The sequence below is a fragment of the Lissotriton helveticus genome, chromosome 5_1, assembly GCF_964261635.1.
Source record: "Lissotriton helveticus chromosome 5_1, aLisHel1.1, whole genome shotgun sequence".
Classification (NCBI taxonomy): Eukaryota; Metazoa; Chordata; class Amphibia; order Caudata; family Salamandridae; genus Lissotriton; species Lissotriton helveticus.
The window spans coordinates 23,504,965-23,523,882 of record NC_136065.1 but is presented as its reverse complement, the minus strand read 5'-3'; the positions used below and the strand labels follow the sequence as shown (position 1 = coordinate 23,523,882).

The 18,918-nt window shown below is 46.4% G+C and overlaps 1 protein-coding gene across 5 annotated transcripts in view; it reads right to left on the bottom strand.

The window, feature by feature from the left end:
• PHF1 (PHD finger protein 1) overlaps nucleotides 1–18,918 on the bottom strand; it is an 836,267-nt gene that overhangs the window by 407,655 nt on the left and 409,694 nt on the right. For all 5 annotated transcript variants that reach the window (XR_013594654.1, XR_013594655.1, XM_078641645.1 and 2 more), the window contains one exon: nucleotides 13,793–13,861. Coding sequence is in view for 3 of the 5 variants with exons in the window: in XM_078641645.1 (XP_078497771.1) it covers nucleotides 13,793–13,861 (69 nt within the window). In the remaining 2 variants the exon portion in view is untranslated. The remainder of the gene's footprint in view (nucleotides 1–13,792; nucleotides 13,862–18,918) is intronic.

Sequence of the window (18,918 nt, the reverse complement as noted above, 5' to 3'; positions counted from 1 at the left end):
GTGCTTCGACGGGGTAGGGTGCTTCGATCCGACTTTTGGCTTCGGGTCGAAGGCCTTGACCAAGAGTGGCTTCTTCAACTTCGGATCGATGGTCCGCTGGGCCTCGAGTCCTCCGGAAGAGCCGCCATCTTTGGAGCCGGAAGTCGACGTGAGCGTGACGCGCTTCACTTTAGACACAGGCGTAGTCGATCCGATCTTCGGCTCGATGCCCCCTTTCGACCCCGAGGGGTCGAGCACACGCTTTGACTTGGAAGGTTCCGAAGTCTTCGAGCCGATGGTTGTTTTAACCAGTGTCGGTTTCGATTTCGTGTCTTTCGGTTTCGTTTTCGAGAACTCCACTGAGTGGGGCCTATCGACCGATGCCTCTTTGGAAATGTTCTCAGTCGGGCCTTGAAGCGGGACTAGAGAACGGTGTTGAAGATCTTGGCTAAGGCCTTCCGGCGATGCCTCGACCTGAGCCGTGGAAGAGTCTTTATGGGTCCCCGCAACTGCGGTTGGGCTTAGCTCTTCACCTGAGTCGTCGTCAACGGCTCCGGTAGGTTGTACGTCGTCCCCTACCTCGACGATGTCTTCATCATGGACGTAGAGTTCCTCCTCGTCCTCGTTGTAGGTGGAGTCTGGCTCCGACGCGGGATCCGAGTGCTCCGGATCCTCTTCTTGTACATTTTCGTCGTCGTCACCACCTGTCATGAACTGTATGAGTGCCGCTGCCTCTGCTTCTGTTGTGGTTTCTCCGTAGAGTGCAAGACCAGAAAACTCCATTTCCCGGCATGCCCGTGACGTAAGGAGCGTGGCACGTGTCACCGCGCACAACCAGGAAATAAACAAGCAGCGAGGGAGACAGGCGCTGCCAATTATTCTCGCCGTGGAACCGGTATGGTGGCGAACCTTCAGCTACGGACAAAGTAAGTGCTCGGACTGCTCTCAGCACTCATTCCTTTTGTACCCCGTGTTGGGTTGGGTACAAATCTACTGATACAGCGGATTAGCGCGAGGTGAGATTTTGCACCTCGGTTTGGTCTTTCCGCTGTTGCTTACAAGGAGACTCTTCCTCCTCGTGTTGGTTTCATCGTTGTGGCATACTCCAAATCGGAATCTCCAGGACCGTGAGATTCCACCTTCGGGGTAATTCAATCCTGAACTACTAGGGTTATGAACTGCTATCACTTATTCTTTTCCTTTTGAGATATTCCTTCGAACTGCAGAAAGAGACTGTGAGAAGGAACCAGTTATAACTGCTATTTGTTCGGAGACATTATTGTTCGCTGGCTCCACTGTTTCCAGAATCAGTTCGTCCAGCAACATAACATTGTGTATATATATGAGCTGTCTACAACCATAGGGTACAGATCGTTTTAAGAAGTATTAACACGTCCTGTTGCCCACATCTTCGTTTTGTCTCCGCAACCTTTTGATTTTGTCTCAACTTCAGAAGAGAGTTCACAGGGGATTCAGGGAAGCCTCGGACCTGAGAACTGTTCCTGATAAATGCTGGTAGGATGCGAAGAAACTTGTTACATATTGTATGATCAACACTTCAGTCTTCTCAATCTGTTCTTTGTTTCCTTATGGTAGGTTTGGTCCCTGGTATTTCCTTTATCTCTTCTGGTATTTGAGGCCACCACCTTTTTCCTTTCCAGGTAGGACCTGAAACATACTGTAGTTTTAGGTAAAGGAAGGAAACTCTTATGATCTGTGTATATTCCATTGTGTGTATACTTAGTGTACTTGTATTGTTGTTACAGCTCTCCCTCCCCGCTGTCCCCTTCCTTTCCCTCCCTCGCTCGACTGCCTTGGTGATCTGTATGCTTTCAGCTAGACACCGGGGACGTCGGGAGGTGGAACCCATTTATCTTCAGCACAATTTCGAAGACCAGGAACGACTAAGCCTGACACCACCGAAGATGTTTTCTGGGTCTGGTGCCGATTCTCGCGCCGACTGTCGTGCAGCGCGTCGAAGACCGAGAGTTTTCTTTGATCTGAATTTCGAACAGGCCATGCAGCTGGCCTCGTCATGGTCCGGTGAGAGACATTTGTTGCACACCGGGTGTACGACTATGTGGGGATATTTCGAGTTGCAGACGGGGCAGCGCTTGAACGGACTCCGTTCCATCGTCGATCGTCGATGGGCCTTTGGCGTCAAAAGGCAAAAGTCTTCCGACGTCGAGTTCAAAGAAGTAGAATGGTAAAAGGCACCGAACGAAAGACAATACCGACGCCCCTAAGGCCTTTTGGCCTGGAAAAAAGGGTAACTAGTATAATTTCCGAACGTGAGTCAAGAAGTACATCCGAACCCAATGGCGGAAAAAACCAATCTGAGCATGGAGGGGATGCCCATGCGCACTGTAGTCCAGGGGAGGAGCCACCTATCTCGTGATACTTCGAAGACTCCTACAGGACAACAATCTGCAATCATCCGGACCCAACACTAGGCGGCGATCTATGCATAGATATAAATTCAGCAGCCCACATGCCTTGAACATATATATATATATATACACACACACACACACAGCGGCAGAAATATGTTTATATATATATTTTTATGTATTTCGGGCTTTGTGCGCATGGGCGGAAATATTCAGTACTTATGACTATTGATGAGGATCCCCTGGAAGAGAATTTGGCATGGGTCTCATTTCATTTTCCTTAGAATCCATTGTAAAAGAGGTAGTGGTGTGGAATTTAATAAAATATCTACTTGTACATGGAACAGGTTGCTTCATAAATCTACTGGTCCTGTAACAAAATTCACTTGTCCCTTTTGTGCCATGTAATGCGGCGACAAATTATGGCAGCAATCTCACTATGTAAGAGCTCTGATATAGCCTCTCTGATTATGCCAGGGCTTTTTCCATAGTAGGGTTTGAATACTAGCAATTTCCTTTTGGCGCCACTTTTCCGCAGATCTACATATGGGGCTGAAGTAATTGTAAGCAACAGTTCCAGGGTTGGAATGCCCCTTTGAGTCTGTGCCAACCTACTCACTTGTATGTTTTAAGGGTTTTCCCCTACTGAGAAGGGTTGCAAATTAACTCCTGACAATGGCAGACATCATTTTTTACAAAAGCCATGCCAAAAAAGTCACACACTGACACAACCAAAAGGTTGACCAACAATTTCAGACCTGGGGTGCTAGAGAGCCTGGAGCAAGATGGCCGCACTTTAGTGCTGCTCTGCTGGTCGAGATCATCATCTGTCTATTATCCTGCTTTATCGGCGCCATCCACAGCTCTATCAACCGTGTACTGACTCCCAGACTGCCGAGGAACACTTTGGGGCCGTTGGTCTTGCTGAAATGTGCCTGTAAACGCTTCTTTGCATCTAGACCTCGCTCGACGCAAGATTGTCGACTGCCCTGGTGCTGTAGCCTGTAGCCTGATCTCGCGGCGGAAGTCCTGTGCGATGGAACTGCCGTTCGCCAATACATCATCGCTGTGCTGCCGAGGACCTGGGTGCCGCGCTTGCATATCCCCCACATCGAGGAGCTAGGCGGCCATTATCGGATCCGGCGTGCGGAGGTGACGTGTCCGCGCTGGTGTCCCCGCCCAACCTGCTGATGCAGGGTTGTGGGACGCCCAGAGCTCTCTGCACGCTATCAGCGCACTTACCGCAAACACCCTGCTGTGCCCTGGACGATCCGTGCCTCTCCCGCCTCCGTAGCCGCCGCCTAGTGGGCTCGGGACTGCTGCTGTGAGACGGGTGAGTCTTTGAGGCCTCCTATCATTGCTGCTGTCTCCTCCCTGCGACATTGCGACCACCGCTCCGGCGGCCCTGGGCTCCCGTCTCTATCTGCACTGCATGCTGAGCAAGTGGGCCTCTGAAGATAATATTCCTGCACGCCACTTGACACTCATTCACAAAACGCTAGGGAGCTCGAAAGGCAGGGGCATTGCCTGTGATTTACCCGCAATCGGCAGCGGTACTGTGTCTAGGGGCGTGCTTTTTCAAAACTACCGCCTCCCGACTGCCATCTCTGGAGCTTGGCGCAGCTGGTGAGGAGCGTGCTGCTGGCCTGTCAGCCCCATCGCCGGCGTTACTCTCCCCTGTCATCGCTCCTTCAGGCCTGTGGCTCCTGTGGCTCCCGTGACCACCTCGTTGTTGGCCCCTTCTGCTGTGCCCCCATTGTGGCTTCACTATCCCTGGCGCTGCTCCGAAAAATGCGCTCTCTTACCTATCTGCTGCACCACTATGTCCACTGGTAAGTTGAGGTGAGCGCGGACGTGCTGTGATTTGCGGGGCTCCTTGTGGGTTTTCTGTGACTGGTGCACAACTCAGTGGGGAGCCAAGTGTGTAGGTGCACAGTTCGTGCATGCTTTAGACGTACTGCCCTCATCATTCCGCCTGGCTAGACTGTGAAGCGCCTCTTCGGGCAATTGCTGTGCGTCTATCACTGAGACAATAATGACTGACGACTCTGTGGCAGCTCAAACTACTCCGCAGGATCTTGAATATGTAGTGGTTCATTGCTGGGGCAACGAACTGCGTTGGTGTAAGATATAACGTGGAAGGAGTGACAAACATCTCGTCATACTCTACCTCTCAGGTGGCCTCCGGAGGTGGGGTGCTTCTGGTGCTGCGGTCTCTGTGGACCCCTGGTGTGTTAACCCCAGGCTCCCGCTTACACTTTCACTCTAGCCACGCACACCTGCTCCAGATCACGCTTAGACATGGGAAGAACGGACAAACAGCAGAGCAAACTACAATTCGAAGCCAAAAAGAACTCTAAGCCCCAAACTCCAAATGCTTCAGACATTGAACCTGATCCGGAAGCAGGATCAAGCACAAAACTAAAGCCTCTGATGATAAATATGCAGCAGAGCTTGCGTACCAGTACCATTGATGCTAAGTTTGATGTTCTGAACTTGCACATGGACAATATGGCGGCGCAGTTGGATAAACAAGGCGCTCAGATCGCGGAGGCCGAGCAGCGCATCTCAGCCACGCAGGATCGTATGGAGGTGGTCAACACGTCCTGTGCCAGCATGGAGAAACTACTGGAGGTGATACGGGCCAAGAATGAGGACATTAAAGCTCATTCCCGCAGGAACAATCTACGAATAACTGGCATCTCTGAATCCACCAATACTGGGCCTATGGAATTATATGTCGAGACGCTGCTCCCAACTCTACTGGGAGCAGAACATTTCTCTAAAGTGTTAATAGTTAAAGGGGCCCACCGGTCTCTGACTGCCTGCCCTGTCTGATCATAGCCAGACTTTTGAATTATCGGGACACTGCACTCCGTTTCGCTAGAGAAAAAGGCAGCCACGATGGGAAAGCGCGCATCTTCTCAACACCCAAAGATGCACTTCAATATATCCGACGGATTGATCGATGGGAGCCGACGCGTGAGAGGGGTGCGGACCTAGATTCTGAGGGATGATTACGTGACACTCACACTGTTGGCTGACCTCTGTTGATGTATCGCTCACAGATGACAGTTCTCTCTCATATATTTTAGGAACTATTGGGAGGTGCATATTCTCCTCATGTTATGCAGTTCATACGCCACATTAGGCCCTACTAGCACTTTCCTATATGTTACGAATGTCCTATGTAAACTGCATGATGCTCAAGATCCTAATACTTTAGGATGCCTGTTATGTCATGATGGTATATATTATGGATTAGGGCTCATTACTTGTCTCCGTGCCCATGACTGGTTAGCCTGTTACTTTATGTCTCGACCCACCCTGTTTTAAACCGGGGACTAACTGCTACTAGCGTCCCACTGTATGGGAATTCCCCACAGAGTTCTTCCTTATGTTCAGGTGCCTCTCAGTCCCTTTGTTGTATTGATTTCTGCTTTCTCCTTTCAATCACTAACCGATTCAGGCATGCAACTGCCTGTTTGTTTTCTTGTTAAAAGGGGGGGGGGGTTGTCGCAGCAAGTTTCCATTGCTGAAGTGGGTGGGAGGGGATGTTGGGGAGAAATGTTTCATTGATATAGCATTGGTCACATCACACCGGCCGGGCTCGGCTTGCACAACACTCATTTTCAGGCAGCAACACAGTCAGATATATCGCCATCATCAGATATGACAGTACCAAAAGTCTCGACGATTTTGTGGCAAAGCTGGAACGTCAGAGGGCTTAACAACCCTAAAAAGGTTCGACAGGTACTATCGTACCTGGACGGCCATCACATCCAAATAGCTCTCCTACAAGAGACTCGCCTCACGAAGCGGGCGGTTTCCACCATAGCCACCAGGTGGGCGGGTGTGAAGCTGGCTGCATCTTACTCCTCCTATGCGCGAGGAGTGATGATTCTCATTAAGAAAGGGGTCCCCTTTGTACCGATATATGTAGAAGAAGATGAAGGGGGTAGATATATCATAGTACAAGGAACACTCTATGGCATGCAGATGGTTATTGTGAATTTATATGGACCAAACGTTGACGACTCTGCATTTTATGATACACTTTGGGGTAAGCTCTATAGCCTGCCTCCCTCAACTCTTATATGCGGGGGTGATTTTAATGTTGTTTTAGACTCTGCAATTGATAGGTTGTCTACAGCTGACCCCTCACCCAAGAAAGCGGACGCGTCAGTTCGCAACGGTATGCTGACACTGGGACTTACGGATATCTGGCGACTGAGCCACCCAAGCTCTAGGGAGGGCACATGTCACTCATATGCGCGTCGAACATGGTCCCGTGTAGACTACTGGCTAGTCACACAGGATGTCAATACATGGACAGTACAGATCAGGCACCTACCTCGGACACTGTCGGATCACTCCCCTGTATTTCTCTGCATGACATTACCATCTTATATCCCCTCCCAATTTCAATGGCGACTGCAGTCGTCCTCCCTACTAGACCAGGTGTTCTGTGAAGGGATTTGTGAGGTGATCTCTGACTATTTCTTGCATAACACCGGGTCTGTTCAGACAGTGGAGACGCTTTGGGAGGCTTTTAAAGTGACCATTCGGGGGGCTTGTATAGGTCTTCAGGCCGGGGTTCTGAAATCGCTACGCGGCACTATGGCTTCGCTTGAGCGTGAGTTGAGTGATCTTGAGCGTGGATATGATGACACGGCTGATCCCGCAATGCTGGCACTCATTAAAACTAAAATCACAGAATATAATGACGTGGCTGATCAGGAGATACGACATGTCACGGCGGAGTAAAGCTAGGTACTTCACTATGGTGAAGGTGCAGGCCGGGTAGAGCTCTGACCAACCGTATAATGGAGCCCAGGGACAAGGCATATCTAGTTAAAGCAATTATTGCAGACGATACAACGCATTATGACACACCCAATATACTTCAAACCTTTGCAAACTATTATGATGTGATGTATGCCCATCGCCAATCTGCAGATGAAGCAGAACTAACCCAATATCTTGATGATATAGCGCTGATATGGCTCTCACGTGGACAACAAGAGTTTCTAATGCATCCTCTTACCGTTGACGAAATACGGGAGGCCATCACTGCGCTACCTAATGGGAAATCGGCTGGTACAGATGGGATTTTATAAGATATATATAGATATGCTAGCCCCTTGTCTCCTCCAGTTATATATAGAAGCGTATGAGACTCAGTGTCTGCCTCCGACCTTGCGTGAGGGACTTGTGGTCACATTGTTAAAACCTGAAAAACCTCCAGAAAGGTTTGAGTCCTATCGGCCCCTATCATTAATAAATACAGATGTAAAAATTCTAGCAAAGGTATTAGCAACTAGGTTGAAGCGACTCCTTCCAGTTATGGTACTGCCCAATCAATCTGGGTTTATCCCTACTCGCTCTACATCCCATAACCTACGGACACTGCATGAACTTGACCCACCCTGCCGGCAGACGTGGTGCTCCTTGACGCTGCAAAGGCTTTGATTCTATCTCTTGGTCATATATGTTCGCAATTCTGCATCGTATGGGTGTGACATTTATTTTTACCAACTAAATTAAATTGCTTTACACAAATCCCACCGCGCGTGTAAGGGTCAATAGTCAACTGTCGGAGGAATTTCTTATACAGCGCAGCACACGGCAAGGGTGTCCACTATCACTCTTGCTATTTACACTCATACTTGAGTCTCTAGCTTGTTTCCTGAGGCAGCGTTATGCTCAGGCTGCATTACGTTTTCTTCAACGCCCTTTAGCAATCTCTATGTATGCAGACGACATGCTGCTGTACGTTCGTGACCCCACTACACACCTGGCGCCACTCATCAGGGAATATATCTGGTTTGAGTGGTTTTCAGGACTAGGAATAAATTGGTCTAAATTGGTCATCTTGTCTCTCACGGACTGCACACCACAAATCGACCTGGACTATCCCCTAGAATGGCGTACTGACACAGTGAAATACTTGGGAATATGGCTCCATAGAGATAGGGCAGGTTATCATACAATCCAATTATGGCACAGCCATCACGCGACTCGAAGGGCAACTGGCTCGCTGGATCAAGTTACCACTGTCCTCCGCAGATCGCATAGCGCTAATGAAGATGGTAATTCTTCCGCGCTTTCTGTATTTATTTTTAAATATCCCTTTACAATTAACACGCCACTTTTTTAATATGCTCCACTCCCTCTTAATTACACTGGCATGGGGAGGTAAGAAACCTCTGCTTCACTGGGAAACACGTACGCTTCCTTACGGCCAAGGGTGGTTCACAGCGCCCAATTTTCATCTAAAATACCTTTGTGCATAGGCGCATTAAGCCTACTACCGGCAGCAGGACCCGGCTTACATTCCCCATGTTGCGGAAGAAGCGGGCGCTGTGCACCAGATACCGCTTAAAGCCATGATAGTGAATAAACACACAGTATTTGAGAAAAGGGAGTTTGACATTGTTCAAACTACGGCCAAAGCCTGGCTGGAACTGGGAAAACGGGCACAGAAACTGCCACTATATGCCGCTGCTATACCATACAGATCTCTCTGTTACTGCAGAGCCCGGTGCACTAAAGACCCTTAAAGACATGGATATGACAAAAATGGAGGATGTGTTTCCTGGTGGCCAATTATAGCTTCAGCGACTGTCGTTGCCGGAGGCAGCCTTACTGCCATGCAGCTCTTTATGTACACTAGGCTGCGCTCCGCTATGCGTACGCTCTATCTGCAATTTCCTACAGAACTGCCTGCACTAGAGGCGCTGCAGCTCTTATATACTACCACATCACGAGCAAAGCTGGTATCTGGGGTCCCCTTACTGCTTATCTGCTTACTGTAACTACTGTCTGATGTACTGTATTTTAACGAGTATGCCCTGCCCTATACTGTCATGAAATGCATTTTTAATAACTGTCCAGATTGTAACTGCCTGTAAAGCCAAGTTATGTATTATTTAGTCACGCCAGCTCAATTGTACATTGTGTTTCTGCCATGCCAATGCTATGAATTGTATACATTTACTTTGTTTTTACTACTGAAAATGTACAAATAAAATTAAAAAAATAAATAAAATTATTCAACACAAAAAAAAACCAATTTCAGACGTACAGGCTTTGCCATTGCTTGTTTATTGTTATGTTTCCCATAATTTTAATAAAACCGGTTACACTGATTTTCCATAGTTAATATTTTTGTGTAATACTAGCATCATCAACACATTTTACTAAATGATCCTGCAAAGAAATGGTGCCTACAATTTCACAGTAGTTTAGCGAAAATGTATTGTATTTTTTTTTGTGAACATTTTATTTTGAAAGCAAAAAATCATCAATCTTGCTTTCAAGCTTCTGCAAATATTGCATCTAATCAGAAAGCATTCAGGGATCATTATACATAGCCTCATATTGCTAAACATTGAAAACGTGTGTACACATTTTTATACAGGAACCACTGTCTTTAGTGTAGTCCGAGCTTACAACATTTACTTAGAACACTCACACTAATAATAAAGGCTTTTCATAAATGAAATTGCAGGCAAAGACTTTCTCTGATCCCTAATGTGTTACTGTAAACTGGCAGCCAAAGGGTTTGTGCAGGGGGAGAGAAGGGGGTTGGGCCTACTTGTCCTAAGGACAAAATCAGCATGAAAACCTGCTGCCCTTGACCCCAAACAATATTTCAACATCCCTGAAGAGGGATCATGGGAAAAGCGTAAGCATGGATTCCTGATCATCTCATCGAAAGCGCATTTCTACTCGATCTCTCTTGGTGATGACAGCTTGCAAAGTACTGCCATTTCTTGTTCGCTCGTGTGGCGAAGAGGTCTACCCTAGGTTTGCCCCAAAGGTGGAGTAATTTGTCCAGAGTGTGTTGATCTAGCTATTCACTTGTGGCAATCGGAGTTGGCTCTGCTTAATTAGTCCACGATGCTGATGGATACTCCAGGAACACATTTTGCCTTTACGGATGTATGATGTTGGAGTGCCCAGGTCCAGATTTGTTGAGCTTGAATTGACAGTGCTATTGAACGCGTTCCTCCTTGTTTATTCAAGTAGACCAAGCTAATGGTGGTGTCCATTCGAGTGGGGAATGAGGAGTGTGTAATCTTGGGGAGGAAAGCCTTCAATGCCAGGGCACTAGCTCTGAGCTCCAGAAGAATTATGTGTAGGTGTTTCTCCTCTGACTGCCATCTTCTGCTGAAAGTAAGGTCCTGAAGATGAGCACCCTAGCCTTCTAGGGACGCATCCATTCTGATAGTAAAGTCTGGAATCTGCAACAGAAAGGAAAGACCCATGGAAAGATTGGATGCCTCGGACCACCAGTGCACGGTTCATGACATGAGAGGGGTGATTTGAACAACGTCCTCAAACTAACCTTGTGCCTGACACCATTGTTTGTCCAATTCTTCTTGAAGTGGTTTCATCTGAAGACTGCAATTTGGAAAGAGGTGGGTAAATAAAGAAAGCATTCTGGGTGAAGATTTGTATGTCCAGACAGAAGTGGACTTTTTGCAGCCAATGTTTTTGCTAGACATTGAATTTTTAGTTGCCTGTCTTGGAAACGAAGGCCTTGCGTTGACTTGTGTCAAAGACTGCCCCTAAGAACGTTCAAGTTCGGATGGGATGTAAGTGAGATTTTTGATAGTGAATGGTAAGGCCCAGATTGAGGAAGAGCGTGTGGAAGATTGATGTGGCCTCGGACACTTGGCGAGTTGTTCTTGCCTTTATTAGCCAGTCATTCAAGTATGGAAATATCTGGATTCTCCTTTGTCTGAGATACGCGGCTACTGGCGCTAGGACCTTTGTAAAGATTTGAGGGGACTATTTTAGTCCGAAGGAAAGGATGGTGAACTGATAATGTATGCTGAATACCTTGAACCTCAGAATCCTGCAGTGTTTCAAGTGGATAGGTACATGAAAATACTCGTCCTAAAGATTCAGGTTTGTCATATGGTTTACAGAATTGAGAAGGTAAAACATTTCCTTCATTGTTACCATGCTGGAAAGTTTGCTTTTTTAAATAATTTGTTTAATTTGCGGAAGTACAAAATGGGGGTGGGGGGCAGTCTCCTAACTTCTTGCGAATGAGGAAGGAATGAGAATAAAATCCCAGTACTCTGACATTTGGGAACTACCTCTATAGCTCACATTTGTAACATGTCAGACAATTTGCTGGGGAGCTGTTTGATATAAGACGAGGTGGTCCTTTTGCAGGAGTGTTTGGAGGCCTTTGGATGAACTCCAGAGTATGACCCATGAGATGAAATCTAGTACCCACGAAGTCATGAGGGACCAATGCAGGCCCATTGATGTAGATGATGGAAAATGTGACCTGCCAATTGAATAGGAGGATGGGGGGGGTGTGGCCAGCACCACTAAAGAGTCACTGCTTTCTGTTGGAATATCTTCGACGGTGGCACATTTTGCTCTGCTGGGATTATTTGTGTGATGCAGATGATTGCTGCCTATAAGACTGTTGTGGTTGATTTTGGTATTGGTGTGTATATTGATGTTGCAATGGCGGATATTGTTTTCTGTACGGTTGAAAACCTCCTCTAAAAGAATAGTTGCCTTTGCCCACTGACTCATCGAAAGGACTGCTTTCCAAATTTCAAAGTCCCAATAGACCTGGCAGTATCAGTATCTGCTTTAATGGACTGAAGTAATTTGTCAACATGCTTACTGAACACTGATTCTTCGTCGAAGGCTAAATTCAACATTTTTGTTTGTACCTCTAGGTGGAAAGAGGAAGATTTGAGTAATCCTTGTCTTCAGAGATCGCTGCTCCTGCAAGCGGTCTAAAACCAGTGTTTGAGAAATCAATGACACATTCTATGATCCCTGCCGAGTTTCTCTCTCCTTCTTGTACGATCTTAAGGGCTTTCACTTTACTGTCCTCAGGTAACAGGTCAATATGTGTGGAAAGGTCTGACCGCATCTGCGAGTCATTGAGGTCAAACATTGCAAGAGTGTTGGCAGCCTTGACTGTGGTGGCCGCTATAGATGAAAATAGCTTGCCAAAGTGGGTCGAGCTTGTGGCCATCTTTGTTGGGAGGTGCCGAGATTTGCGTAAAAAGGGTTTTTGAACTGGCGTTGTGCTGCCTGTGAAAAAATTAAATCTGGTTTTGGCTGGCCGATTAGGCATGCAGGAGAGTCTTCAAGGGCTTTATATTTTTGTATCCAGTTTGGGAATGACTGCTGAGACTGTCACTGGAGGTTTCAATAATCATGGGGATGGATTGAAAAGATTTTTTGGGGGGTTCCTAAAAATCATAAAGAAAGCTATCTGCTTCCTTGAATAATAACGGCACATCAAATATTTTTGCATTTCTCTCCATCCAATTGACTTCTAATGTACTGTGCAATGAGCTATTAATGCTGTATCAATGTACTCTACGGATCTTCTGGGCAATGTTGTGCTTGGATTGTTTACATGCCTCTTTTTCAATAAAAGAATAGCCCCCAATCTACCCCCAGAGGGGGGCAGAAAGCACACTAGACACCAGGTATTTTTTCATTTTTTTATTTTACTTAGGGGAGGTGCTGCCCTAAATGGGCATGCCCCTATCTGCGCACCAGGGGACCAGAAAGCCCACTAGGCACCAGGAATTATTGTCTTTTTTTTCAATATTAGTATAACATGCGTATGCCAATTCCCACATCCCCCCATGGGGGTAGATGGGGGATATTACCCCTAATCTGGCGAGGGAGTTGCAGAAAGCCTACTAGACACCAGAGTTTTTTTTTTAATAAAAGAGGGTTGTGGGCTGTCCATATTGGGAGATCCCAATGCCCTGCCCCCAAAAACCTTAGCGCCAGTCTTTCTGCCTGCCCCTGGCTGTGGTGAAAAAACTCAGAACCTGTAGGAGTGGAGCTCCGGATCAGCTGTGCCTCTGGGTGAAGAAAAAGAAAAACTGACATTAGCCCAAAGAGGTGGAGCATTTGTGTAGCTCCTTGTCATCATGTCTGGAAGATTGTCTGAGTCACAACTGAGGTCGATGGCACCATTTGCCGGTGCACGTCGCTATTGCAAGAGTTTTCAGATTCCGTCTGGCATCTAGGGAGATTCAAAAGGGAGCCCAACAGGGAACACAAAGGGAAACCCATAGAGGGATTCTATATCATGCATCTGCATCCCCGCCCGAGAAATAAAAGCTAGAGAATGGGAGAAACTGTAACCCTGCAAAGGTTATGGGTTACGGAAAGAATAACAGAGAGCTGACTGAGGTTCAAGGCTTTGTAGCAGCATTGCCAACCAATGAACAAAGTTTCAAAATATGAACAATATCAGGCCATGCAGCTACATACACATTTCACATATTTCAACCACCTTTCACTAACAAAGGCAAAAGTGGACAGTGCAGAAACAAGACTGTGAGGCAGTAAGTCGGTTTGTTTAGGCCAATACTTCTATGAATAAGAGATGCTTCTGTCAGCTTACTCACCATCTCAATGGAAGTCTCCAAACACTCTCGGGGCCTCTTGTACACACAGAACATTCAAACAGGTAAAACCTGCAAATATAACAAACAACAGTATGGATAAATATTATAGGGTCTCACTGCTGCGAAAAGCAAAGAAGACATATATCAGACTGATATACAGGAAAGAGTAAGTGCAACTAAGAATCATCCACAGTGTAAAGAGGGTGCAACAAACAGTGTGGCAGGGTACCTACATAAACAAAGAAGAAAGGGGAGATCCAATCAATCTAGAGTTATGGCAGTCAAAGAAAGAGGGAAAACAGAAACGGAGAGACGCTGAGAAATCTGTTCAGCGGAGAGAGAGATTGAACAAGAAACAAGAATGTGTAATGCAAACCAACCAAATCAATGGAGAAATAACAAAACATACAAACACACAATACCACACCATGTGAACGTAAGCAGCACTGTGCAACAAAATGACACAATCAACAGAAGGAGAAAAGAGACCGCAACCATACATACACCTGGTATGTTTTGGGCAATTCAATCATTTATAAATAAAGACAATGTGAATTACATTCTAAAAGGAAGAGGAAGAACAGAACAGCTTCTGACCGTCATGACATGAAACAAATCGTGTGCTCATGGGCAGCATTTTGTCATGAACAACAAGACGTTTTACATATGTGTCTGGATAGTTCTCGGGTGTCTGCAAAAGTTAAGGGTAACTGGGCAAAAGGGGATGTCACTGCAAACCCAGAAACCAGACAGTACTCCAAAACTCACTGAAATGCTAAGGGCCTCTGTTGGGGAAGAAAATGTCTGCTGTAAGGTATACACTCGTGTCCCCCTGCCCTGACTGCCCAACTGCGTGTATCTCTGGTATCCCGACTTTTATTTTGTCTCCGGAGTAACACTAATCTACGTGTGTACTCAGAGGGTTTAGCCCTGTCCGTGTCGGTCAGGTCCCACACCCGTCATGAGCCTTAGAGGGCCACACCAAGAGTGCCCTGATAGTGAGCTACTGTCCCTGGCCTGGAGTCCCCCGGCCACATCTCTTGGGTGATCCTTGAATAGCAGTGACAACATTAAGGAGAGCTTCTTTAGAAGGAACAGAGATGGGTATTTCAACTGCATGCAAACACTGTGGGATTGAATGATGACACACCCGGGCCCTCCACAAGAACAAATGAACACCGTTGGGTCTGTCTTTGCAGTTCCTTTTATATTACTATAATGGATTTCCACATGAAAAATTCCGCATCCTGTACAATCTTTCGTTCTCTTATACATGGGCACAGCTAGATGCACCAAGAACCCATATATATGATTGACAAGTTGTCTTTTAGATACATTCCTTCATACTTTTGTAATTTTGATTACTATGGCCGTGGAGGAGCACTGGCAATTCAGTATAGTGCAGGAATCTCGTCTGAATGGATTAAATGACACAGACAGAACACTTCCCATCTTGTCTCACACTACAAATTATTTTTCTCTCCCCCCTGCTTTTTTTTAACCCTCTGTAATCTTTGAGGATTTTGGTTATTAATATCTGAGATGTTTAATAATGATCTTTCTGCTCTGCAAAAGATTTTATTAATTACTGTGGAGATTTTATCTTACCCTATTTGATTAGTTTCAGTAAGAATGGCATTGAATTTTTAAAGAATGTTCAAGGTTCATACCAGGAATGTAGGGCCTGACAATTGAGTGGGTTCATGTTCTAGCTTTTCTTGCCCCCATAGCGTCTCGCACATCGACATGATGATGTCATGGGTCCCGACTCCCGCCCCATATTACTTGAATACAAACAGCCTGTTGCTCCCAGCCCACTGTCACAGGAACCATGACGTATGGGTAGGCTAACACACTAGAACCCTCAATGCTACAAATAAGTGTGATTTGGGCTATGACAATGGGGATGAAGTGACTGTGTGAAAATGCTACATTTTTATCTTCACGTGTCCCGTTTAGGGTAGCAATTTGGATTAGCCCTCCACCGGTTCCCCAGGGGTCTTTTTCCCAAAATCCGAATCGAGTGACATTATTTTGGGGGAAAAACAGGGTGTGTTTTAGAAGGGAAGGATTGTTGTACTTCATAATTATATTTCTTATTGGGCACTACGTTTCACAGGGATGATTTTCACACCAATATACATTAGATGATACCTGCTGGCACTAAAAATGAATGAAAGGAATAGCACCACTCTCCTGTGCACGAACTGCAGCATGTTGTGTATCACAGTGAACGCTCAGCATTTGCATAGTTTTGTCATTGACATTTTCCATTGATATATGTTTGTTTTCTTATAGGTTTCAAACTACTATTGGCCAATCCTCTTGAGAATACTGAAGCTAGATAATTCTGGCTTCTGTTGGCTTTTTGGGAAAAGATTTCTGGCAAAGAGCCCCGTTGTGGGGCCCGCTGGGCAGTGCAGTGCTGAGCAACGTTGTACGCGATGATGAAGCATACCACCGTTTGGTGGGTGAGGGCTTGTGCTCCACAACCATATTCCTTATAGTTATAACTTTTTGAATGAGACAAGTTGTCTAAATGCCCCAGTCTATTTTGGGGAAGTGAATATTTCTCCACTCTCCTCTGAAGTGCGCATGATATTTGACACCTTTTTAAGCACAACATCATGTTCTTCTTAATGGCAGTGTATACCAGAACATCGTTTTGGAAGAACTCAACTCCTTCGTCGCCTCTAAACAATTGAAATATAGCTCTCTGAAATACAGCAGCTGCCGAAGCCAACCCAAATGGCATTCTGCAGTATGGAGTAGTTTCTCACCTGTAACTCCAGTTCTGTAGTAGGGGTATCTCTGTTATAGTCATAATCTAGTGAATAGTCCCGCCCATGAGCGTGGACCCGGGAGTAATCAAAAATAATCTCTTATGCTGTCTTCGTATCAGTCCTGCATAGACACTTAAGAGAAAATTAAGACAAATAATGCAGCCTAACATATACAAGGCTACAAAGGCCACCACTTCATCTAAACCATGAAAAGGATAGCCTACCATGTCCGGTTTTACACTATTTACCAAGTTTTCCTCACAGGGAAAACTCCCCTTCACCAAAATCCTTGAAATGATAGAGAGGAAAGGTTGGACATACAAGCCCCCATAGGCTGCCATTATGTGTCTTGAAAAGGGATACATTGCCTTTAAGGAACTCTCCAGAGACCCTCGGTATCCCAGGATGCACAGCCAAAGTCCTTTTACTTTCAGTTCTTTTTGAAGGTGTATAAAGCAAGGCCTGTAGCATACATTACAGTACCATTTTCTCCACCGGGGAGAAGGGCGGGCGCTTATGACTATAACAGAGATACCCCTACTACAGAACTGGAGTTACAGGTAAGAAACTACTCCTTCTGTAGTAGGGGATCTCTGTGTATAGTCATAATCTAGTGAATAGAATGGCAAGCCCATCCCCAAAGCACCAACCCGGCGGTGGAGAAAAGACAGACAACACCACTACTGTGCAAACAGATTTCTCAATGAAGCCTGCCCAACCTGAGCATCTGCTCTGGCATCAGAGTCCAGACAGTAATGCTTAGCGAAGGTGTGGACCGACTTCCAAGTGGCAGCCCTGCAGATCTCTGCAATGGCTCTGCAATTTTTCTTTTCTTCTTTTGTCTATCCCTGGTGCCGGGAAACCCACTGCGGGTAGCTGTTGCGCATTATAAGTTCAAATAAATAAATCAATGGGAACATTACGAAGCAAAGCTGTTGTAGCTGCTTTGCCCCTGGTAGAATGAGCCTTAGGCTTTCCTCCTACGGTCTTGTTATCCTTCTGGTAACATAACTGGATACAGGACACAATCCACATAGAGATGGACTGTTTTGAGATAGTAAGACCTTGGTCTTATCCAAGTAGAATTTCAACACCCATCTGACATCCAGGGAATGGAGAGACCTTTCCGCTGGAGTGGAAGGATTCTGGAAAAACGTAGGTAAAGTTATGGTCTGATTGGCATGGAAATCAGAAATCACCTTAGGAAGGAACTTAGGGTGAGTACACATCACAACGTTAGCAGCATGAAATACAGTATAAGGTTCTTGACAACACAAAGCCTGAATTTCACTCACCCTGCAGGCCGACGTAATGTCCACAAGAAAGGCCGCCTTCCAAGACAAGTGCTGCAGAGAAGCCTTATGGATGGGTTCAAAAGGCTCTTTCATCAACCTGGACAGCACCACATTCAGCTCCCATGATGGCGAAGGACGCCGAACAGGAGGAAACACTTTCTTCAATCCTTCAAAAAAATCTTTAATCACAGGGATCTGGAAGAAGGATGTCTGTGAAGGGCAATTCCTATAGGCAGTCAACGATGCGAGGTGAACCTTAATAGAATGAAAATTAAGGCCAGACTGAGCCAAATGCAAAAGATATATGAAGAATGACATCTTCCTTGCAGGTCGTAGGATCATAGTTCTTGGAAGTACACCAGATTCAGAACCTCTTCCACTTGTAGGAATATGAAGTCCTCGTGGAAGGTCTCTTAGCTTCCTTAAATATAGTCATGCAATCTTCAGGAAGATTCAAGTGCCCATATTGCACTATCTCAGGAGCCATGCCGCCAAACTCAATGATAAGAGGTTGGGGTGCACCATCTGCCCCCCGAACTTCGTGAGAAGGTCCGGTCGACACGGCAGCCGCATGTGGGGTAGGAGAGACCGGTGAAGCAGGTCCGTGAACCACCACTGTCGGGGCCAAACTGGAGCAATGAGGATCATCCGTCCTCTGGATTGAGACAGCTTGATGAGTACCGCCGGAATCAGAGGAATGGGTGGAAAAGCGTACAGAAAGCTGTTCGACCAGCTGATCCATAGCGCGTTCCCCATAGTCCCCAGTTGGTAATACCTGGAGGCGAAGTCTCGGCATTTTCTGTTTTCGGCAGTGGCGAACAGATCCACGTCCGGAGTGCCCCATCTGTCGAAGATGTCTCCTAGCACTTCGTCGTTTTCTTGCACCAGCCTGCTGAAGGCGTCCGCCTGAGCATTCTGCACACCCGGCAGATGGGCAGCCGTTATCGTCATCCCCCTGGCTAGCAGCCAGTGCCAGATCGCCTGTGTTTCCTGTGACAGTGTGCGCGATCTCGAGCCCCCCTGCTTGTTGAGGTAATACATTGTGGTC